Source organism: Rousettus aegyptiacus, unplaced genomic scaffold (assembly GCF_014176215.1).
Source record: "Rousettus aegyptiacus isolate mRouAeg1 unplaced genomic scaffold, mRouAeg1.p scaffold_m13_p_1, whole genome shotgun sequence".
NCBI classification, from domain to species: domain Eukaryota; kingdom Metazoa; phylum Chordata; class Mammalia; order Chiroptera; family Pteropodidae; genus Rousettus; species Rousettus aegyptiacus.
In genome coordinates this window covers 58,516,967-58,542,635 of record NW_023416284.1, presented here as the reverse complement: position 1 = coordinate 58,542,635, position 25,669 = coordinate 58,516,967, and the positions used below count along the sequence as shown (strand labels likewise).

At 34.8% G+C, this 25,669-nt stretch overlaps 1 protein-coding gene and 1 long non-coding RNA gene across 3 annotated transcripts in view; one reads left to right on the top strand and one right to left on the bottom strand.

Moving 5' to 3' along the window:
- Positions 1-792: 792 nt before the first annotated feature.
- The window catches only part of LOC107511585, a 40,647-nt gene continuing 15,770 nt past the window's right edge, over positions 793-25,669 (bottom strand). The window contains exons 4-5 of one of the 2 annotated variants that reach the window (XR_001597108.2): positions 3,193-3,394; positions 793-2,348 (exon numbers count right to left, since the gene is read on the bottom strand). This is a non-coding gene — a long non-coding RNA (uncharacterized LOC107511585). Of the gene's footprint in view, positions 2,578-3,192; positions 3,395-25,669 lie in introns of both variants that reach the window. The other variant, XR_004955522.1, reaches the window with a different exon arrangement.
- On the top strand, positions 9,225-24,419 carry LOC107511581 (di-N-acetylchitobiase-like). The gene is made up of 7 exons (XM_016146073.2): positions 9,225-9,449; positions 12,189-12,327; positions 12,791-12,999; positions 18,174-18,342; positions 20,179-20,276; positions 20,652-20,813; positions 24,094-24,419. The coding sequence occupies exons 1-7, from the start codon at positions 9,249-9,251 to the stop codon at positions 24,283-24,285; spliced, it is 1,170 nt and encodes a 389-aa protein (XP_016001559.2). The 5' UTR covers positions 9,225-9,248; the 3' UTR covers positions 24,286-24,419.

The window sequence follows — 25,669 nt, the reverse complement described above, 5'->3', positions numbered from 1 at the left end:
AAGTTCAGTCTGGGTGAATTGAAGGAGGAAGAGACGGGAATGGAGGCTGCAGCTGGAGGCAGCAGGACGTGACTGCAAGAGCTGGCTGCAGACAGGTGGTCAGAGAGCCAGGGGTTGGATCCTGGCTTCACGACTCATAGGAACTTGCTTCTTGAGAAAGTCAACCTGTGTGCTTAGCTGGGCTGAGAATGGCTCACGTGGCCATTACTATGATCTAAGAGCAAGGATTTGGATTGGCACAGTAAATAAGTAAGGAGAGGAAATGTTACAAAATCAAAACAAACCAACTCCTCTCAAAGTTTTGAGCCTGGGAGAATGAAAGAATAGTGGTACCAAGAATTACAAAGGGGACTTTAAGATGAGGAAAATAACCTGCTTCCTATCAAAAACAATATTTCAACCTAAGCTTCTCAAATCTACGAAAACAGAAGTACATTTATATTTTGTTTCTAGTTAGTTAAAATATGGTCTTCTCCTGTGAGACCAGGGATGAGATCTTTGTTTTAATAATATTTTGGTTCTGGGAAAGGATTTTACAGCATTTTAAATGTTATTTGTGTATAGTAGGTTTAAAATAAATTTAAATTCATATCGTGTAAGTAATACCATAATTGTCGTTATTTCATGAGGTCGATGGTATTCATTATCTTTTATATTCATGAAAAGAATGATTATGCCTATTGATGTTTAAACAAGAAAATCCCTAAAGATACAAATAGCTTTCAAAAGTTCTTTTCTTCTAGAATCCACTGGTGTTGATGAGCAGAGGAACACAGACCACGAGTGTGAGGATTTGGTCAAAATCTTTAATGATTTCACATCATGTGCCTGTAGTAAAATGCAGTGCTCTCTATGAAGCTGTAATCTACAAGTTTAGACCACTGGACCACTGTCTTTAGATTTATTCTATTTTTTGTTGCAAGATCACAAATCATATTTAACTTGATAGTTGCTAATAGAAAAATCACATCATCTCACATTACTCATGGTTTTCTAAGAACTTGTTTTGAGACTTGGAAAAGAATGCCTTTAAGTGTGTCAAATCCAATAAATTTTGTATTTTAAAAAGAAAACGAGAGTGTATAAAAACCCAACTGATTTTTGTATGTTGATTTTTGTATCCTACAACTTCGTTGAATTTTTTTATTAGTTCTAATAGTTTTTTTGTGTGTGGGTTCTTCAGGGTTTTCTGTATGTGTGTACATAATATATATATTTATATATATATTGTCATGTCATCTGCTAACCGAGACAATTTTGCTTCTTCCTTTCTGATTTTTGTTTCTTTCTCGTACCTAATTGCAATTTCAAGTTACTTAGCTCTTTAACATTTTTCACGATGTTTTATACTTTCCTAGGTAGAACTCTTGAGTCTTGCAGCTCTTCTCTATTCCCTATTATTTTCAAACATCTTGCCCTATCCTCCTTTCACCTCTAATTCCTGAGGTACCTCTTACAGTTGTGAAAAATTTTGAGGATTCTATAAATTAATTTTTTTCTCTACTTTCCTTTGTTGACTTAGTGTAAACAAATCAGGAGGTTTCACTAGAATTAAATGGCAAAGTTTTATTCAATCATCTTCAGATTTGCAAATTTGGAAAAACTACCAGGTAACATCCAGAATGTCCCGAAGAAAAGAGTAAAGTTGAAAATTCTTATTGTTATAAAGTACATTCTTGAGAAGATCAGTCCTGCATTCTTAGCCTCTGGTTTGTTCCAAGATGGGAATCTTTCAGATGTTGGGTGGCCTGGATAATGGATGTCAGGTGGTCTAAATATGTAGACATTCTTTCCTAAGTTTTTCTCATGAACATTCTTTCCTAAGTTCTTCAGAAATTCATCTACAGGATTTATATATAACTCCAGGCATTGACTCATGACTGAAAAATTTAAATGTTTAAGTCCTAGTTAAAGTAAAATAACATCTCTTCCTCATGTTTCAGCCCATTCTAATTTAAGTAATTTTATTACCTTGGCTATAGCAACTCTTTTTTGTTTCTTCATTATTTCCTCCTTTCCCTTTTGATCAAGACTTTTCCTTAGAAAACATTATAGATCAAACAAGCAAGCATTAGCATCCTCTCATGTCAAGGTAGCAATGCCTTCCTGTCTCAAAGGGGAGAAATAGATTAGAGACATGTTCGTCATAAATGAATCTTTTAGCCAGCTGGATGTTGTTGCCAACTTGAAAATTTGGGCTGAAACATTAGGAAAAATTTCATTAAGACATTATTATTATATATCAGTTACGGAAACCAGTCTCAGTCTTGAGAATAGGTCAATCCAGTTAAATAGCTGTGTCTCATTTCAGGAGGCAATGATACAGGTGGGTATCCAAAGCTGGGGACCTAGGTGCAAGCAATTAGGTACTTAGTAAGTGGTATCTCTATGAAAACAAAAGAAAAACATGGTTAATAAGTGAATCTGACTATAATCCCAGTTTCTGAGTTTTGAAGTCAGCTAGTCAAAAAGATTTCTAGGTGTCAGACTTGGAACTGTTTCAGTTGGAGTAAAGGCAGGAATTGGCAATCTGACAGATTCTCCTGGTTTGCAGTTTAAATGTCTCTGGTGATTTTTCTGCAACAGGCACAAAGATTGCCCATGTTTAACTGCTGTGATGATTTCTCTAAAGCTTATATCAAACTGTCCCATTTTAGCTTGGATGGCTATGAAAAAAAAAAGGGCAGTTTTTGTTCTTAATGATTTTGTTCTCAAGGAATAGGGAGAAAAATCAGATATTGGAAGAAACTAGAAAAAGTCAGGATCCAGTCCAGTTTACAGGTAAAAAACAAAGCCTCAAAAAAACAATGAATAGCACTAGAATCTAACACCTACAAAGGTGTATTATTAAACATAATTTTTCTCTCTAAAATCACCCTAATTTTTACCAAAGATAGCCAAATTAAGAAAAATTTGTTTGCAAAATAAGTCTAGTTTCAATCAACTTGGTCTGTTAATTACATAGGAGCAACAAGAATTGTAATTATACATATAACTCTGCTCTGCTAAGATTTTTCATAAGGTATCTTCAGATTGTACTTCAACAGGTCTCTCAAGGCCAGAAAAGCTAAGGCAACAACTTGTCATTAGACTCTGCCTGCAACATCTATAGATTTGGGTGAGTTCCTCTATTCCGAAGTCCCCAAAATATCTTGAGGTCACAACTGCCAGAAAGTGATCTTGTTTACTCACCTGGTAAAGCTGCTGAGAATCCTGTGAGTCAGGTACCAGGCTGATATTTCCAAGGGTTTTATTGGCTTCCGTAAATCAATCTTAGTTTCATAAAGTTCTTAAAGTTGTCCGGTTACATTATAACTGAGTCTATGCATATTTCTTTCAAATATGACATTCCAGTGAAAGCCTTGGTTATATAACCAATTCTCCCAATTGTGTCCTGTTACAAGGAGAACAGATTCCTTTTGAAGTTAGGCAAATAACAATATTGCCATGAAAATAAGAATACTCATTGAAAATTTCTGATTTCTAGAGGGATCAAGTAGAGAAGAAAGATAAATGTTTTAATTCTGCTTACAAAGACATAATTTATCAAATTGCTGTAGGTCATAGGTAGCTTAGGAAAAAAAAATATCCTTATATCTAGGAAAATAAAAATAAAAAAAGAACCAGCATTGTTTTAAAGAAAGTTAAAAATTATAATTATCCTCAATTCATTCAGTCCCATGTTATTAATTGTTCATCTTGATCTTTTTGTTGGCAGTTTTATGAATCCAGTTTTTCCTTAGAGTTCTACAAATTCTCACCCAGTTCAATGTTATGATCTGGAAGTTTATCAGAAATCTGTATTTTAAAGTGTCAGAGTCCTCTCCATGAACCTCTCTGAGCATGAAACAGAGTTGTAATCAGAGTAAGACCATGATACTGTAAATGAAGAGACTTAACGTGTCATACATAGTTAAAGATCTGATTACAATGTACTTGACAAAGAAATTTGCTTTTCTCTGCAATATAGAGTATTTTATGATAACACTATATCGGGGCATTTTTAGATTTTTAGAAGTTTTATATAATTTCTAGAATATGTATTGTAGTAACAATACCACATGCACACAAATACAGCAAAATTATTCTTTAGTATTTGACAATGCTTCCCATGTAACTTTAGCATAGCAAATATCCCTAGTTTGTTTATATGTGAGAGAGAAAGAGAACCTTTCAAATGTTTCAGGTATCTTTCTTAAAAATCTGAAAGTTATTTTCAGATTCAGAACAAGACTCATGTATTTCTGAAATTTGGAAAGTTTATCGAAAAATATCAAACATTTAAAGCACTTGGTCAAATAGCACCATAGGTCACTGTAACGTACTATTTAGTTATCCATTTAATAATGGTGACAATGAAAGACTTCGCAGACAAATATGGAAAGTTAAATAGTTGTAAGCAAAATTTAGTTCTTAGTATTAAGAAGATGTGGTTAATAAAGGAACCAACACCCTGATACAGAGCATGGGAAATCATTTTAATAAAACACAAATTCTTTGCTTTCCTTTATAATCTCTTATTCATAGCATACCAATTATACTGAAAAATTTTGTCCTTTTAACAGAGAAAGAATCAAACTAATCTTGCATCGACTTACTTTTGATATTGAAATTCCTTAAATTCATTTTATTCTTATTTAGCTTGACTACACATAACATATTCTTTCTTAAGGTTCCTTTTCACCAACCTTTTACAACATTATTAGCCCATTTTAAGATATCTCTTGTTCTCTTACCCATTTAGAAATAGCCAGCTTACTTTAGGATAAACTACTTTCTTTTAATGTCCTCAAAACATGCATTTCATACCTTATACTTTCTTTTACTGAAAACTTATTATTTCCTTGTATTCAACATTGTTTGTTTCTCTTATTGTTCTAATTAGTTTTAATTACATGTTCATTAATAGATCTAAATTTATCTTTTAGTTTACCTATAATAAAAAGTCAAAATAAGTGAACTTAGATTTATTTAACAATTAATGTTTTAGTATTTTATCTTATTTGAAAATAATCTAGATATTCAATGATCATCCATCCTTTAATTTAGCTAGCAAAATTTTAAAGTTTCAAGTAACCAAAGAGGTTTGGGAAGCCATATATTTTTGCAAGCATAAGTATAATTATTGCTAAAGAGTTTACCTTAAAAAATATTTTATCTTACTTACATTTATTTAATTTATTAGTTGTTAATAATCATGTTTCAATTACTCATGAAAATTGCATCATACTGAGTTATTTTTCTGGCTGACAAATTTTGCAACAGAGATCTCATAAACTTAATTGACTAATAAACCTAGGTAGAACAAAAGCATTATATTTAAATCTGATAACTCTAAAGACTGCCTATTTAACCAAACCAAACTCTAACTAGCTTTAATATCAAATACTTTCCCAGGTCTTATGATCATGTAAAAGCATTTGGGTTAGTTTCTATTATATTTTTGAGGCTTTTTATATAAGCACTTAATCCCTGTAAGCCAATTTAACAGAACTCTTTATAAACCAATTCTAGTATCCTCCAGAGGTAAACATACATACACATATATAGACAGACAACCAGAGATTTGATATTTTCATTTAAAAATTTCACCCATGAGACATAAAATAAAGTAAAAACCCACTAATTTATAATTGTTGAATAAGTTCAGTTTATTTGTTCAGATTGCTAAGGCTTTTACTAATTTAGAGAAGACTTTTAAAATTAGTGTTTGTCTTTGACAAACAATTTTTAAGGAAGGGGATACTACTGCAAGTAGTCTACAGATCGAGTGCAATATCTGTCAAAATACCAATGGCATTTTTCATAGAACTGGAACAAATCCTCCTAAAATGTACATGGAATCACGAAGGACATCAAATAAACAAAACGACTTCGAGAAAGAAAAAGAAAGTTAGTAGTATAATGCTACCTGATATCACACTATACTACAAGGCCACCATAATCAAAACAGCATGATACTGGCATAAAAACAGACACATAGATCTATGGAACAGAATAGAGAGCCCGAAATAAACTCATGCCTATGTGGTCAATTAACCTATGACAAAGTAGGCAAGAATATACAATGGGGTAAAGGCAACCTCATCAACAAATGATGGTGGGAAAATTGGACACATACATGCAAAAGAATGAAACTGGATCAATTTCTTACACCATATACAAGAATAAATCCAAAAAGAATAAATTTACATGTAAGATCTGAACCATAAAACTCCAAGAAGAAAACATAGGCAGTAAACTCTCTGACATTGCTGTTAGTAGCATTTCTTTAGATATGTCTCCCTAGGTAAGAAAAACAAAAAATATACAAATTGGATTACATCAAGCTAAAAACTTTTGCACAGTGAAGGAAACCATCAACAAAATGAAAAGACATCTTATTGATTGAGATAAGATATTTGCCAATATGTATCTGGTAAGGAGTTAATATCCAAAATCTATAAGGAACGCATACTACATAACACCAAAAAAAAAAATCTCATTAAAAAATAAGCAGAGGATGGACATTTCTCCAAAGAAGACATAGAGATGGCCAACAGACATATGAAAAGATATTCAACATCATTAGTCATCAGGGAAATTCAAATTAAAACCACAATGATATATCACCTCACACCTGTCAGAATGGCTATCATCAATAAATCGAAAAATAACAAGTGTTGGTAAGGGTGTGGAGAAAAAGGAACCCTTGTAAACTATTGATGGGATTGTAAATTGGTATAACCACTATAGAATACAGTATGGAGGTTCCTCAAGAAATTAAAAATAGAACTACCATGTGACAATTCCACTTCTGAGTATTTATCAAAAGAAATCCAAAATACTAATTCGAGACACATATGCATCCCTATGTTCATTGCAGCATTATTTACAACAGCCAAAATATGGAAGCAACATTGATATATGAAAGGATAAAAAAGATGTAGTACGTATGTACAATGGAATATTACTCGGCCATAAAAAAGAATGAAATCTTGCTGTTTGCGACAACATGGTTTAATCTAGAGGGTATTTTGCTGAGTGAAATAAATTAGATGCAGAAAGACAAATACCATACTATTGCACTTATATGTGGAATCTAAAGAACAAAATAAACAAAACAGAAACAAATTCATAGATACAGAGAACCAATTGATAGTTGGCAAATGGGATTGGTTGGGGGTGTGTGAAGAAGGGGAAGGGATTAAGTACAAATTGCCAGTTATAAAATAGTCATAGGGATGTAAAATACAGCATAAGGAATATAGTAAATAACATAGTAATAACTATGTATGGTGTCAGATGGGTACTAGATTTATGGAGTGATCAAGTTATAAGTTACATAAATGTCTAGTCACTATGTTGTACACCTGACACTAATATAGTATGTCAACTATAATTGAAAAAAAATGTTTTTAATTTTAAGGAGAGGAAAGCTGCTTATGCAAAGGAACCTTTTTAAAAAATTCCTCATCTAGACCTTTTTTTTTTAATCTTAGAAACTGAGAAAGATAAAGATAGCTGAGCTTTAAACTGCTTCTAGAGCTGCTTTCTGGATTTACAGAGTTTTGTGAAACAAAGACATTTGCTCTCAATTCCTCAAAGAATTGGGTTGTAACTCAGGTAATATCATAGGCTGATCTACCCCCAGATACACCATCCCTACTTTGCTTCTTACCCTCTGTGTTCATAGTTTTATTTGGCTTCAGAGAGAAGTCTTTTTTTTTTTTTTTAATTCCTTTCAGGCTCTGAATCTTCAATTCCAATTTTGCTAAATTTACAATCATAAACTTATTAACTTAAAAAAATCTCATCATCTTTCAAGCAAGAGATAAAAATTTTTTTTGAAGCATCTGCTCAGGAATTTTTTTAGAGCTGTTTTTTGAAGTCATCTTCTTTTAGATGCTTCTGCATATCTATCTAAGCTTGTATTCCATTGTACCTGAGAAACTGGGAATCCTTTCATTTAAGGTGGGGGAGAGTTTGGGGAGGATTTAAAGTAAAGGTTTTCCCGAACGACCATTAGAGTCTTAAATTATTTTATATTTATAAAACATCTGAACTGCAATGAAGGAGGAAGACTCGAAACCCACAGAACTCATTACTAGAATCCCAGAGTTGTTGCGTAGATGAAAGAGACAAAGGGCTCAAGCAGGTACTTTGCTGGAATCCAACAGAGGCCCTGGAATTGAAGTACTGGCTTCTTCAATTCTGTGACTTCTGACACCATAAATATTGACCAAGTGTAAATAAGTCAGGAGGTTTTGCTAGAATTAAGTGACAAAGTGTTATTCGTGAATCATAAGATTTCCAAATTTGGAAACACTACAAGGTTATAGTCAGAGAGTTCTGAAGAACAAAGAAAAGGTGAAAATTCTTTTAGTAAAAAAATACATTCTTGAGAAGAACTAGTCCCGCGTTTTTAGCCTCTGGTTTGATCTGAGATGATGATCTTCCAGATGGTCAGTCTGGATAATGAATGTCAGGTGATCTGGATACATAAACATTATTTCCTAAGTTCTTCAGAGCATTACCTATAGGATTTATGCAAATCCCCCAGCATTGATGCACAACTAAAAAGTTAACTTTAAGTTCTCAGACTAGCCAAAATAATAATAATCATCATCATCATCATCTATGCTTCATGATTCAGCCATTCTAATTTAAGTAATATTGTTTGCCGGGCTATGACAACTCCATTTTATTTCTTTATTATTTCCTAACTACACTGTTGGGGCTTGGGACACTTACTTCTAGTGTCCGAAATTTTGCTGTTGGCTTAGGGTTTTAGAGAGGTCAAGCATATGAGAAAACAAAATTAGGTGACTGTATTCAAACTGCCATGCTAACTGAGAATGGCTATCAGTACCTTAAAAATCTTTTGGCCATTGCAACCATGTTGCCCAGTCATCCTTTCCAAGAACCCCTACTCCTCTATCTGGAGTCTCCCTCTCCTTTCAAACTCCACAAGGATTATATAACACAATAAGTCAAAGAGAGTTGCAGTGTGTGTGTGGAGGATATAATTAGTTTGATGACATTTACTTTATTGAGTTAAGCGGTCAGATGTACCCTGGGGGCACTGGCCCACTGGGGCAAACATTCGCCAGGGCCTTTCTCCTATGTCCAGCCCACACAATCCCAGTCGTGCCTACGGACCAGCCCCTCCAGCAACTGAGCAAAAGCACCTCCCAGCCTGCCCCACCCTCCACCATGTGATAGGCCCCACCTCGCCAGTATCTTCAATAAAGTCCCTTTCCAGCTGCATGCCCAGAGACTTTACAAGCATGTCCAGTCAACTGCTTAGACGCCTGTGCCTTCTGGCAAGGCCTCCGCTCAGCGCCCCAGGAATCGCTCCGCTGATACTGCTGCCGCTGCTCCTGCTGCTCCCAGTCCCGGCCGCGGCCAACTGCCCATGCCAGGATCCAGCGCTGTGCCAACCCATCCGCCGCCGCCCGGACTTCGAGGTAAGCGCCTCTCACCTGCCCCTCTGGGTCTGGTTCTTAAGCCCAAAGAGAAGTTAAGAGTAGGGCCGAGCCCTAAAAAGAGTGGTGTGGGTGCTGAAATCAACTTCCACCACTCGCTGACGCCCTTTCTGGTTACGGATTTCTTCATCTCATAGATGAGGAAACTCAGGCTCAGAGAGGTTGAGTAACTCGTCCCACGTCTCACAAGTGCCAGCCTGCAAGAGGCAGGCAAATATTCAAACCCAGAGCTGCCTCCAAACACAAGTTCCTTTCTTTACCCCACTGTGTCTCTGCGGCTCAGTCTGGCCTTACCAGCAGCACTTTGGAGGGCAGGATGTGTTGACAACCTTTGCTTTCCTACACTCACAGCCGCTACGTTTAGGCACCTCAAAGCCACCCAGAAGGCTGGTAAAGACGTGTCTTTCGGTGACTTTTCCTTCTACTCACCTAACAATTTCTAAGGCCTTTAGCAACTTTAAGCAAACCATTTTGGAAGCAACATGACAACCAGCTGTAGAGACTGATAACTGCAGCAGGAATTGGACATGAGGGAGGTCTAAAGGCTGAGTCCAAAGAGCAATTCTTTTGTAAAGCTAGGGACGACGGCCAGTTCTTAATCTAGCATTTAAGGACAGACTTTGAGGAAAGGACATTTCAATGTCAATACAACACATACACTGATTAGGAGACTAAATAAAAGAGGTGAAAGTGTTTGTGGAGAACCTGCCTAGTGTGGACACCTAACATCTGCAAGACTTATTGTAGCACCAATACCTCTAAGTGGCGTAGACCGTTTCTGGGGGCATATGGAAAATCCGTTATGCAAAGAAGCAAATTGTTCATTTGTATGTTCGTGGTAAGTAGTCTGTTCCTCTACTGACCGCTCCTATATTTTTCAAACACAGGCCAGACTACATAGCTTTTCCCCTTAGATTTTCAATTGGTTCATCCCGTTGTTTTTTGGGATTTCTATTATATCAAGAGCTCTCAGTATTTCTTTTAAACAAATTAGATTTTAATTATCAATTAAAATAGGGGATAAGGTTTGTGATGGAAATATGAGTCTAAAAATGATGAGCTGTTCAATTTCACATTTTGTAAGTTTTATTATTTCAGTGGTAGTGCTTAGCAGAAAAAATGAGTTATGCAAATTCTGAAAAATCAAAAAAAAAAGAGATTGAGAAAACTAAGAAATGTTGAGTTTAACTTTTATAGCTAGCTCTCCCCACCAACCTTCCCCATCTGTTCTACTCATAGTGGCCCAATGATCTATCTCTCCCTCACTGTCTCTCCTACCTTCCTTCGCTCCCCCTTTCTTTCTTTTCCCTTAATGCAAATTTTAGTTTAGGCTCCACCCTTGCCTGAAATTCTCTAATGGCTTCCCATCCATCTCAGGATAAAATACAAAATTCTTGTCTACAAAGCTTTACTTGATCTTGTCACCACCTACCTTACTAGTTTAATCTGATTCCACATACTCGCAGGATCTTGTGCTCCGGCCAGATTGGGTTCCACAAATTCAGAATTCTCCTGAAGTATTGAAACTTTTGTCCTTTGGTGTTCTCTCCGCTGAGAGTACTCTTTTTTGTCCATAGGTACCCCTCCTCCATTCTGTCCAGGTCATTCCCCAGATTTCAGTCCTCTCCTGAAAGTGTATAGTCCATGGAAGTTTTCCTGCTCAACTAGGGTATCAGGTACCCTTTATGTGCTGTCATGGCCCCTGCATTACATTGCGGCCCTTAACACTATTGTCATTAAATAACTAATGGATCTGGTTCCTCTTTTTAACCTCTTTGTCTCTATGCCTATCCCTTATTGGAATTCAGTAAGTATTTGCTGAATCAATGACTTAACACCTTATTTAGGATAAAATAAAAACGATTAGTGAGATTTCTGTGCCTCTAGAATTATCTGTGAGGAAAAATACTGGAGAAACAGAAGATCAGCTGCTTTAGAACTTGACTTGAGCACTATTCTAAGAAGTCCGGCTCACCAAAAATCACCCACAGAATTGCAAAACCTATGGTCCACCTGCAGCAGCCAGAAACTTGAGTGTTATCAGTGTCCTCTCTTTCTCTTGCCTTACTCATTCAAATAGTCCCCAAATCCTGGCAATTTTGCCTCTTTTGGATCTTCCAGATCTGTTCATTTATCTCCCCTCTCTCTGATGCTCCACAGCTTCAGTTAAGGTCACCATCATCATCTCTTGCCCAGATTCTTGCGACAGCTTCCCTATTAGATATTCTGCCTCCAGTTATAGCTTCTCTGGGATCCTTTTTCACTTCACTAAATGGACTTTTCTAAAATGCATACATAAATGCATATCTAAAATGCAAACATGTAAATTCTCCTTTAAAACCATTTCTTTTGGACGAAATACATTTTCTCAAGAGGGCTTTCAATGCCTTTATGATTCAACCCTGCCTACCACTTTCTGCTTCTTCTCTGCTGTTGCAATCCACATTTTAGGCCTCTTCCATGCTCAGCATTAGTTATACAACCACCATGCTCTCTGTGCTTCCAGACCTCGGCACTTACCACTATTCGTTCCTGGCCTATTTTTCTGAACTTTCCGGGCTGGCTAATTTCTCCTGCCACTAATTATATTGGGACCCCCACCCCTATGTCTTATTTACTCTTGTACTTTCAGTGCCCACCAGTGCCAGATATATGGTCAGTGTTTAATTAATGTTATTATGGGTCGTTAGCATGATGGTGCTTATCTTCTTGTTCTGGCAGGTCTTTGTGTTTCATGTTGGTGGCAAAACTTGGAAATTTTATGATTGGTCACAGATTACAACCGTGGTACTTTTCGACAATTATGACTCAGAACTTATGTGCTATGCTCATTCAAAAGGAGCCAGAGTAGTGCTGAAAGGTGAGTGACAGTTTTTACCAGATGTGTCCAGACAATTGATAAGTTTATTTGCATTGTTTGCTATCCAGACTATGCAAAAACTTCCCTTTTCATGTTCATGTGGTATATTTTTTAGCATCCTAAGATTGGATACTGTTTAATTCATTTCACAGATACAATTACTGTTAAAACTTAAAACTACTGCATGGTGGACTAGCTAGTCGTAGTCCACCATTTCTGCTTCTAACTTGAGAATGATTTTCCTAATTATTCATAATGGTTATTTTGGAAATGAATGAGTAATGACTTTTTCTTATTTTGTTATATGATTTCTGCAATTAGCAAACTTAAGCTGGGAGCTTAGTATTTCAAAATAATGATATGTTTTAAGGACATTGTGATCTCTTTGAAATGGGTTTGTGAAGTAAATGTTGTTAAACTGTGAAAAGCATATATGTACAGAAGTCGTGTATTTCTTCCACAGGAGATGTACCCTTAAAGAAGATCGTTGATCCTACTTTCAGAGCGTCCTGGATAGCTCAACAAGTAAACTTGTCCAAAAAACAATATATGGATGGAATTAATTTAGACATAGAGCAAGAAATTTCAAGATTCTCACCTGAACATGATGCATTAACTTCTTTAGTCAAAGAAACTGCAGACACTTTCCATCGTGAAATTCAGGGATCACAGGTAAAAATCCATTTGATTGTTTTTGGCATTCCCTAAATTTCTCTATTGCAATATATTCATGAAAATATGAGTAATAGAAGTTTTTATAGTAATCGAGTATACAGAATTTCAACACAGATATCTTTAAAATTTTCTGAAACTTTGGAGGTTGTATTAAAGAAATTTTACAAAGTTTTAAGGTGTTAGATTTGTTCTCTATAGACATCAAAATACAGAATGGATTTCTCACCTTCTTGCTTCACAGCAGGGTTAGTGATATTAGATAGGCAAAAGGACCAGCCAGAATCAGGAAAGGCTTAGCTGACCAGGCTCTGCTTTTACCAGTGCAGGACAGAGACCGCTCTTTCCTGAGGGTAGAGGTGGTTCTGGAGAAATGTCTCAGATGTTCCATGGACTCTGAATTACATGTAAAGCCCTTGAGGCCCACTAAGGCTCAAAAGACTAATTCCATAAAACTAGTCAGAACTGTGACAAAAGGCAGAGTTTCCCCTTGCCATACAAAGTGTGATTAGGACAGAAGATCACAGCACAACATATTATACCAGGCAGTGACAAAGGATGATGAGGCCCAGATTAGTGATTCTCAAATTTGGCACCATATCAAGGTAACAAGGAATTTTATAAAAAGTACACACACAAGCTGGAGCCCACTCCCAAAGATGATTATTCAGATGGTTTGAGTGAGCCAGAGGCCATATTATTTTAAGTTTCATAGGTGATTATGGTAAGAACTACTAGGCTAGGAGATTCTTGACCAAATGGAGACATGGGAGGCTCCTGAATGTCCCTCCTTCCATGGACGCATAGTATGTACAGTGACAAATGGAGTGATTTCCTTGGAGAGAAATTCAGAATCTAGCTGAGTGATCTTACACACAGGGAGACTGAGAAAATAACCACATTGAAATGTGTTGAAAAAGCTGAGACAAACCCTCGCCATAAACCCCAACCCTAATATAGCACCATATCATCAGGAAGTGACTCCCAACTCCCAGCTTATTCCTGAGGAGCAAAGGCTTTGGAATGCACATTTAGTGCCCCAGCTTTTAAGGTTCTTGCATGATGGATGGGCCCCCAAATCATGTAGCTCTAATAGACAACAGGTCTTAAATTCATGAGTTCCTAAGGACTATAGCAAATAAAGAAGCAGTTTTTAAATGGAGCAGGAGCCCCCTATGGCTATACACTTGGGCTCAGCACAGAGGAAACAGGCTAAAAATGTCCGTCTCCCAGTTTTTCTCAGGAGGTGGTTTAACTGCATTCTTTCCCAGATGCCTGAGCGTCCAGCTTCTCATCAGCCTGCATCTATGTGCTCACTGTAATTCTCCCATTTGAGACACTGGTGAGTCTTGGCACACCCTTGATTACTGAGAGACGATAAGAACAAAGGCAGCTTGGACAATCACAAAGGTTTGAGAGGCAACTAGGAATTTCAGCCACGCTGATTGACAAGTTTCATCTCCTCCAAGAGACTACTGTATCAAGACTAGAAAGTATAGCTGTTTAATCTAATGTAGAATGAAGAAACAAGAGAACATGTTCCAAACCAAAGAATAAGATAAAAACTTTGAAAACCCTTAATAAATGGGAGATAAGTAATTTACCCAATTAAAAGTTCAAAATAATGGTCATAAAGATGCTCGCTGTGATCAGGATAGTAATGCATTAACAGCATGAAGATTTTAACAAAGAGATAGGAAATATTAAGAAGTACCAAATAGAATTCTTAGAGCTAAAGAATATAATCAGTGAATTGAAAGATTCAACAGAAATTTCAAGAGCAAGCTAAAACAAGCAAAAAAAAAAAATAGGTCAGCCAACTCAGAGTCAGTAGAAGTCATCTAATCAGAGCAGTTAAAAGAAAAAAGAATGAAAAAGAGTGAGGATAGCTTAAGGGACTTAAGAGATACATGAAGAGGACCAGTATATATCTTTTCCCAGAAGAAGAAGGGAGGAAGGGGGCAGAAAGCTTATTCAAAGAAGTAAGGCTAGAAGTTCCCAAATCAGGGAAAAGAAATCGACATCCAGATAAAATAAGACCAGAGAGACCCACATCAAGACACAGAATTAAACTGTCAAACATTAAAGACAAAGATTCTTAAAAACAGCAAATGAGAGGCAACTTATTATGTATAAGTGAACTCCATCCCCACCACCACCATTAGACAATCAGTGGGTTTTCCAGTATCAACTTTGCAAGCCAGAAGGGAGTGGGATGAGATATTCAAAGTGCTACAAGAAAGAAATGGCCAAGTAAGAATATTCCTACCTGGCAAAGCTGTCCTTCAGCATTGAAGGAGAGAGAGAGTTTTCCAGACAAACAATAGTGGAAGGTATTCATCACCACTAGACCAGCCTTACAAGGAATGTTCAAGGGACTTCTTCAAGCTGAAGTGAAAGATGATAATTAGTAACATGAAAACATATGAAAGTATGAAACTCACGGCTAAGGGTAGATTATACTAAATTTATTTATACTATAGTATTATGATAGTTGTGGATAAATCACTTATAATTCTACTATAAGGTTAAAAGACAAAAGTATTAGGAATAAGTATAACTACAATAATTTGTTACCAGATATAGAATTTTAAAAAGATATATAATGACATCAAAAACATAAAATAGGAGAGCTAGAGCTTTTGTATGCATTTTAAGTTATCAACTTAAAATAGACTCTAAGATTTTTTCAAATTTTAAAATTATTTTTATTGATGCATAATTGACATATAACATTAGTTATGCATAATTTAATATTCGTATATATTGTGAAATGATCACCATAGTAAGTCTAGTTAACATCCATCACTATATATCTAGTTACAAAAATTTTTTCGTGTAAGCCCTGTAACTACAAGGCAAAAACCTATAACAGATACATAAAGGATAATGGGAAAGGAATCAAATATGTCACTACAAGAAAGCATCAGGTCACAAAGGAAGGGAGCAAGAGAGGAAAGGAAAAAAGAAATTACAAAATAGCTAAAAAGCAATTAGCAAAATGGCCTTAGTAAATTGCTGTCAACTACTACTATCAACAATTGCTTTATCAATAATTATTTAAATATGAATAGATTAATTCTCTAATCAAGAGACATAGAGTAGCTGAATGGATTTGAAAAACAAGATCCAACTGTATCCTGCCTATAAGGGAATCACTTCAGCTTTAAGGACACATATAGACCAAAATGAAGGGAATGAAAATATATTGCATGCAAATGAAAACCAAAGAAAGCAAGTATAAATGTATTTATATCAGGCAAAATAGATTTTAAGTAAAAAACGGTGGACTTTTTTGCCTAGACTTTAGACAAAAAGTGGTTATTACATAATGATTAAGGAATTCATTCACCAAGAGGATATAACAATTGTAAATATTTATGCTCCCAACATCAGAGCACCCAAATATATTAAGCAATTGCTAACATATCTGAAGGGAGAAATAGACAACAATACAATTATAGTAGGGGACTTCAATACTCTACATACAGCAATGGATATAGATCATGCTGACAGATAAGCAACAGGAAAACATCAATAAGGAAACTACATGTTAGATACATGGGACCTAACAGACATTAATAGAATATTTCATTCAACAGCAGCAGAATACACATTCTTTTCAAGCATACATGCAACATTTTCCAGGATAGAGCATATGTTAGTAAATTTAAGAAGATTGAAATCATGTTATCAAGTATCTTTTCTGACCACAGTGGTATGAAATTAGAAATCGATTACAAGAAGGAAATTCTGTTATTTGTAACTATGCAGCTGACTTGGAGGGCATAGGCTTAGTGAAATAATCTAGATGCTGCATGATATCACTTATGTGTGGACTCTTAAAAAAATTCAAGCTCATAGAAATAGAGAATAGGTGGTTTTCAGGGGTTGAAGAAAACAGGAAGAGATTGGTAAAGGGTATAAACTTTCCATTATAAGAGGATGAAGGTCTGAAAATTTATTATATAACATGGTGATTATAGTTTATAATATTGTGTCATAAAGCTAAAATAAGTTAATAAAGTAGAACTTAAGTGTTATTAATAAAGTAAATATGTGAGCTGATAGATGTGTTAATTAACTCGATGATGAGAATTCTTTCACAATATATTAACATATTAAATTATCACGTTGTTCATTATATAGATTATAATTTTAATTGTCAATTATACTTCACTAAAACTAAAAAAAAAAAACTACTAGGCTAAACAGTGGGTTTTTTTAAGACAGAGACCAGCTCCTTGATGTCTAATAAGATATTTAAAAACCGTTAAAGTTAATGAATGCTACATGCCTTTCAAAGATTTAAAATCTAGTTAAGTAGGAAATAACTACCTATGTAAAATTTATTACATAAGTATTATTAACCAGTGACTCTTAACCGATCTCGGGATCTCGTGGGAGTGCTTGTTAAAAGTATCCCCAGTGCTTGATTCAGTAGGTCTGGGATAAAGCCTAGGAACTCTGTTTTTATCCAGTTGTGCCAGGTGATTCTGGGCAGTGGGTCAACATGAATTTGAGAATCATTGGAAAGATAATAAATGATATAAGGATTGATTGCTCTGTGGCTTTATACAAGAAGGGAGGTTTGTCAGTGTGGAATTCAGATTTCAGATGAGTTTAATTTTGATCAAGAATAGTGAATACTTGGTATGCAGGCCACCAGACTCATCTCAACCTCCCATGTCAGGTACTTGTAAATCAGGGGCTCCAACTTCCTGGACAGGTCTGTCAGCTTATGACAACAGATGACCTATTTAGCCTGCACAATATTTTGAAAACTTTTGTATCTGAATTCTTTTAGTGTGCTTTTGCTCTCCAGTTGCTTACAGGCCCCACCATACCCTACTGTCATTATATCTGTTCCCTTTAATCAATTGAGTTTTCAGTCTGACCTTTGAAGACATTTGAATTTAAAGCTCCTATACAGCGCTCTGATCCTGGTATTGGCCAAAGATGTCTGGGTTCAAATATATGTTTATTATCCCAATATATGTCCAAAATATTGTCCAAATATATGTCTGAGTCAGTCCATGTAGACAAAAAGTACATTTCTTAGAACCCTTCTAACTTTAGTTCTGTGTATGCTGAATCCTACATTCATATAGGTAAGCATATCTGACATATGCATATTTGATCATGTTATGTAAAATGTGCATGTTTTTCCACAGGTAACATTTGATTTTAATTGGACTCCGAAGTATACAGGCAGGCGATATAATTACGTTGAAATTGCAAATACTTGTGATTTTGTCTTTGTGATGTCTTACGATGAACACAGTCTGTCCTGGGCAGACTGTATTGCAGGAAGCAATGCTCCCTACGCTGACACATTAGCTGGTAAGAATTCACAAAACAATAATTTGTTAGTAATCTTAATTCCATAATCTCAAACATTAAGATATATTTTAGTATTTCTAAGTCATTCGTGTACCTTTTCCATTTGTAAAGCTTTCTTGAAACATAAAAAGCACCTAATTTGGAGAGCTTTCAAGTTTACAAAAATGTTCAAAGTTTTGAAATTTTCACTTAATTATTCTAAAAATCTTGAGGGATAGATATATTATTATTAGCATTCGATTATAGGTGAGATGAAAGGTGTTATGTTCTCATGCTGGCACTGTTATTAAGCATTATATAGTTTGGACTCAAGAAGGCATTCTAACTTCAAGTCAACATTCTTGTCACAAAACTACACAAAGAAGATATTCGATTATCTAGAATTTGGCATGATGTTTTTGTTGAAATAACCAATGTTAAATAATTTTAAAGCAAAGGTAGTTATGAAGTGGGTACCCACTATACGTGATTGATAAAACTGGCTTTATCTTATTTGGCATTTACTATTAGTACCCATGTAATATTACAAATTACAGTCATACTTCTGAAATATTGTTGGTTTGGTTCTAGACCATCAAAATAAAGTGAGTCATAAGATTTTTGTTTGTAGAGAGTCTGGCTTTAACTCATAAAAAAGTAACACTTGTCAAGCACAATAAAGTAAAATGCGATCAAGTGGTATGCCTGTATAACATTAGAATTTCTTAATTACTTCCAATCTATCATTCAGATGATGTGGCCTTTGCATTATCCTTGCCAAAGTTTGGACTGGTTTATATACATCCCATCAGCCAATTGAATAAGTTTGCTTGTTATCTTTTGGATTCAAGTGAAATTTTCTGGGATAGTTGGCATTGATGTAAGTGTTGATTGGTTAACAAATAAAAAAAAAAATCTTTTCTTTTTCATACAGAGATAAAATCTGAGGACCTGACCTAATTTTAGCAAATCCTGTTCGTTGGGAAAAAATAGTCTGATCACAAGCACATACTATTAAAAATTTGAAAACATAATTTAATTCTGTTACAATTAAAAAATAATTATTTAATCCAGTATTCCCAAACTCTGTTTCATGGAAGAGATGACAACTGTGTTCTATCAATAAAAGGTTCATTATCAAATATGCTTGGGAAATGATCCATACTTCACCTCCATCTTGGATATTTAACAGTACACAATAACTTTAAAGGCTCTGAAAAGTAGCAAACTTACTTAACTTTCTAGACAACCTTGGAACGTTTCTTGGTGTTCCAGCAAATTTTGCTGCATTGGGCAAGAAAGAGATTGAGAGTACCAGGAATTTGTTCATTTTTCTCTTTGTTTCCTATAACTACAGATAATCTAGTATAGAGTGTCTTATCCCTGGCTTTAATCCATATTTATATGATACTTGTAAAACACGGAAACACTTGTGCTGTCTATAAAAAATTCTGAGACCATCCAAGACAGAAAATTCAAAACTTATAGAACTTATTTGAAACTTTAGAATCCGGAATAGCAAATATATCACATCTCAGGAATTAATAGACACAATTAGCATACTTTTCTGAAATGTGGTGTTCTTCCTAGAATTAAATTTTGTAATAATTTGCATCAATTTGATCTTGATTATTTTAAATGTTTTTATTACTCAAAAGAAATAGTATAGAAAGTGATTTAGATGTATAGATCTTAAGGGATGACTTTTATAATATATTAGAGAAATACTGTTGGAATTCTGCATTAATGTACCTGCGTTTACAAATTTAGATTCTGAGTGATTGCACAGCTTATAGAAACAAATTAGTAGACATGTAAAGAAAAAATAATATGTTTTTTCTGTCTCTATTTGATTAGCATATGAAGACTACATCAAGATGGGCATTAATCCTAAGAAACTTGTAATGGGTGTTCCCTGGTATGGTTATGATTATACCTGCCTGACTCTATCAAAGGTAAGAATGGCTCATTTCTTATGTAAGCTTTTTCTCTTACTTTTGTATTATTAGAGCTTGTTTTGATTCACATATATAAACTATATTTCCAATTTGTAAACTTCTCTATTTACAGGATATGTAAACTTTAGAATTTCTGAAATGTAGTTGGAGGCTAAAAAGTTGAGTTTAATTATTTAATCCCATGAACATTTCTGATTGTTATATATTTTCCTGTCATAATAAAATTTAGTATAATTTTCACACTTTATAGTCAGGATGTCTATCTATAGTATATGTTTTATTTCTAATAAATAGTTTTCATTATATTTCATTGTATTTTCTGATTTGGCTCTTAACTGATAATCTATAACATGAAAAAATTTGCATTACTAGGCTGATGTTTGTACCACTGCGAAAGTCCCTTACACGAAGGGTCCTTGTGTGGGTGCTAACAGCCATCAGGTGACCTATAAAACCATCATGGAGCAAGTAAACAATTCTATTTCCGGAATCCAGTGGAATAAAGATAAGCAGTCTCCTTACTATAACTATAAAGTAAGAGTTTTCACAAGTTATAAACATTTATTCTATTGGATTTTGTAACTGCATATTTTCATAATTGCATATTTGATACTGAGAATTTCTATTAGTCTTCTTTTAAGGTACAACATACAAGCTTCTGTTTACATGAGTAAACTTCTCTTTGGATCTGTTATCAGGAACGTTACTTCCCTGGTGGGCAACTCAAGTGATGCTCACAGTAGAACTACTCTGCATGGGCCACTGTTACTGGAAATGACGTAATAAAAACATGCATCTCACAAACAGCATTTCCTGAGTAGTTGACAATTGTGTACGATGACTGTAGCTTCTAGAAGAGCTCTTGGCTGAAATAGGTTGCTAGCTCTGAAAGCCTCTATGTCTAGATAAAGTCTTACATAGAGAGAAATGAGGCTGAGAACAAGAGACACACTATCATGGACTTTACAATGGAAACTGGCATCATTTCAGATTTATTTTACAATTCAGTCAAACTATGTGATATTAGACAAGTTATAAACAATATGAAAATTAGAGATGAAAAATATTACAAACAGAGACTTGAAGAAATAGAGTGAATAATTAGCAAGTCTATCAGGTAGTATTTGATAAATAGGAGTTGCCATACCAGAGAGCCAAATAAAAGCGATGAGATTCATAATTTACCTTTAGCATAATAAACTTTTATACACCTTGAAAGTCTAAGTATAAATCATCTTTGAATTTTATAGTAACCACAGAATGGTGTTACTATAAATGGAGCCCTAAAATCATATAATGCAAGTTATTACCAGTAAGCATTTATATTTTTTACTAATGGCGTGGTTTTCTTTTATAAAATGTGAGTGCAAACATACATATTTAACAAATTATAATTGACAAACATCTATACATGTCCGTATGTCAATTATATAGAAAGCTTTACTGCAGAGTTTTCTAAACTTTAGAATCTAGTGTACATACCCATTAAGCTAGAGCATAATGTAACCATGTCTTTGGCAAGCAGTATTTATAGAACTCTGTTCTGGGAACTGTTACTATTACACACACACACACACACACACACACACACACACACACACAAATACATATATACCATGGCCAAAAATATTTGGAAAACAATGCATACCGTATGTTGATCTTAGATATTTATAATGTACAACGTTATATTAAAGGAATAGGGAAATACTGCAGTACATAAGCTGTTTAACTGTTTAACACAAGAGCCTATTTCTCAGAGGTCTTAGAAACATGTAGGGGGAAGAGTGTTTTCATGGATATCAGCTTGGTAATGAGTGTATATAACCAATTATACATAATTTAGAAATGTGTAATACAGAATAACGGTTTACACTGTGACGTAGTGCTTTCCGAATCCCTGACTTAAGTTTTCCTTAATTAACAAGACGACACATTCTTGAAGGCACAGGTCACCAAATCCTAGGGCCACAGACCAGTAGAGGTCAGTGGCTTGTTAGGAACTGGGCCACACACAGCAGGAGGTGAACAGCAAGCAGGCAAGCAAGTGAACCTTTATTTTATTTGTGGCTGCTCCCCAGCACTAACATCACCACCTCAGCTCCAACTCAGATCATCCGCCATTAGATTCTCATAGGAGCACCGGTCCCTGGTGCCCAAAAGGTTGGGGACTGCTGCTTTAAGGTCTTAGAATTCACAAAACATTTCGATGATCCTTGAAGGCTATTGATTCCATGGCACTTTAGACAGAAATCTAGTTATAGCCCTTTGTTCCTCTTTTTATTCACTGTAACATTCTTAGAAACCAAAATGAAGTTTTGGGTGTGATTGAAGAGAATTTCTTATGCTGCCTCAGCAACAGCAACTTCATCTTGTATCTGATATTCTTGAAAGCATTTATGCTTTCATCATGTATATGTCAATCTTACATATACACACTTCTTCATCCTTTGATCCTTCACTATTTTGAGGCATCTGGAATTTCTTAACAGTATCTTAAAGCTCAAAGTACTAGCTAATAAGATGGCAAAACTGAAAAGCAAATGCATTTGGGTTTGCTCCTAAATCTTCAAAAATAAATATTTTTATTTTATATTTATATATAGGTTCCTCAAGTTGCTTTCTAATAGTGAATCGCAATTGTTACTAGAGTAGGCATGGCTTTTTCGAGTTCTAAATATTTTAAAGAAGGGAATGTAAGATATAGCATAAGATATGCTTGTACATAATAAGTCTATTGTAGTTAAATATGCCGCAGCTTATTCGTTTACCAAGTGATTACTGTCCTTCAAATTAGCCATTTTAGGAGACTATTCTAATTCCAGTGGTGCTACCATCAAAAAAAAAAAAATGTTACCAGCATTAGTTGAGAACTGCCTTTAAAAAGTTTCCCAGGTTTCTATAAACATGAATAAATTATTTTTAGTTATAGGTCATTCTATTTTTTTTATCTCCTACTTGTTTCCCCCTTTCCTCTACCCATTTGCCTAGGTCTGCTCCTTTCTTGTTTCCTTTATCCCTTATCCAATGGCTTATTTACCTCGTGAGAGAGACTATTGTTATTACTAGATAGGGGCAGGTGTTGCTGGGCAGAAGGACCTTACAGGGTGGAAAGACCATTTTCTAGTTCACAGTTCTTATCAGCTGTGTGCATAAGGCACCCATGGAGTCCAGATCAGACAGGCTCTTAGAATCAATTCTGCAAGACGTAGAAAAGAGTTTTCCCCATCTATTGCTGTTACCTTTTGACTGACTGATTCACATAAACAGAGCATGTGCTGAGCTCCCAACCAGGCACTTTTCCAGGTACCGTAGAGAACACAAAAAAGCATCTAAGCTGGTAGGGAGGACCAGAGCAGTGATCCTCCTTAACCCTGGCTGCATATTGGCATTACATAAAATGCAAAACAAACAAGTACATGTCCAAGCACCAGCCCTGGGAGGTTCTGATTCAGTAGGTTTCATGTGGTCTGCGTCCCAGACGTCTGTCTTTTTAAAAGCTTCACAAGTGACTCAGATGTACTTCTGGATGATACTCATCAGGTCAGAGCAAGAAGGAATCTTAGGGCATGAGAAGGACCTTAAATGGAATATATTAGGAGGTTCATTTGTGTAATTTTTGCTTTTGTAAAAGTGCCACAAACAGTGATGTCTGGAGAATATCAATATGGAACCATGGAATATAGAGCTGCGAAGTAGTGTTCCCTAAAATTTATATTATTTCATTGTATCCTTTTTGAATCTTTGAATTAAAAGAATGTTCTCCCTCTTCTTGTACTGAATACTTAAAAAATGTCCATTTTTGCTTATTTTATAGGATTCTGCTGGCCGTTTTCATCAAGTGTGGTATGATAACCCACAGAGCATTTCTTTAAAGGCAGCATTTACACAAACCCGTGGCTTACGAGGCATTGGCATGTGGAATGCAAACTGTCTTGACTACTCTGGAGAAGCTGTAGCCAAACAGCAAACTGAAGAAATGTGGAAAGCGTTAAAACCGAAGCTGTGACAGACATGAACATCCACTGTCAACGATTAAGATTTAGAAAATGATGTGTATAAATAGATGTAGTTTCTTGAAAAGGCAAAAAAATGTATACATTGTTTGTCATGTTGCTATATGTTTTACTTATTTCTATAATCAAAAACAGGTAAAAAGAGTCTACGGCCATGCTATTGAACAAACCCCACCCCGTCTGATCTTGGAAGCTAAGCATAGTTGGGCCTGGTTAGTACTTGGATGGGAGACCACCTAGGAAGACTAGTGCTGTAGGCATAAAAAATAAAAAAAATAAGGAATTGTAAACTGACAAGGTCCTTGCAATCTGTGAGGTCAACCAAGGGTTGCCTCACCTAAAAAAATACACACACACATACAAAAAAACATATAAAAGGTGATTGTTTGTATTTGAAAGATACACATGTATTGATATCTTCAGTGTCCAGAAACAAAGTTAAGAGACCAGTCAACTTACCCTCTTAAATATTTCTCTAGAAAATGTTTTAATACTATAATTAGGAACAATTACTTTCAGAATTTTATTATGTTAATCCCCCATGATATTAAAATACATGCTTACAAATCAATTCTAATTTTTAAAATATGCATAATTCAAAATGGAAATTTTTTGTTTAGAGTAGATTTTTAAAATATCTCTATTCTTTTATATTTCGATTGCTTTTAATTAAAATACAACGAACAAATTTAATTTTCCCTATTTACATGCAAATATATTCATATTTACTAAACAATATGATTTTTAAATTTAAATTCTACAGTTAAAATTTACTATTTAAAACTGAAAATAATGAAACAGTACTATCATATAATATGTAATAGATTTACAACCATCAAATACATCTAATCAAAATTTTGCTTTTATACATCTAATATTTTTCTGAAACCCTTTGTAAAACCCACATAAAGTTAAAAAACATAAATCTAATGACTTACAGAAAACATTGCCAAGGAAAACAAAGATTAAACAAATCTGTTCAAATAAACATTTAATGTTTAGGCAAACAAAAGTTTTAAATTAACATACCTAATGAGGCTATGAAGATGTATTAATTTTATTCTATGTTGATTCAGCTTTCAATGTGCATATACCTGAAATTGCTTGTTTTCTCATCTATAGAAGGAATTATCTTTCAAAAGTTAACTTCATTATACCCCCCAAAATTACATAAATGTCATGTAAATAGGGTTTTTGTAACTGCTTTAACTGTTTTCTCTCATTTCCCTTCACTCCCACTGGATCACCATGGGAAATGTATAGGTCATAAGTCCTGTTGAATAAGCACGCTTATTGACTGCTAATATGCTATGAAATAATTTCATTTATTAGCATATAAGAATAAAAAAAATTAAACTGCTTTAAAAAAAATTGAAT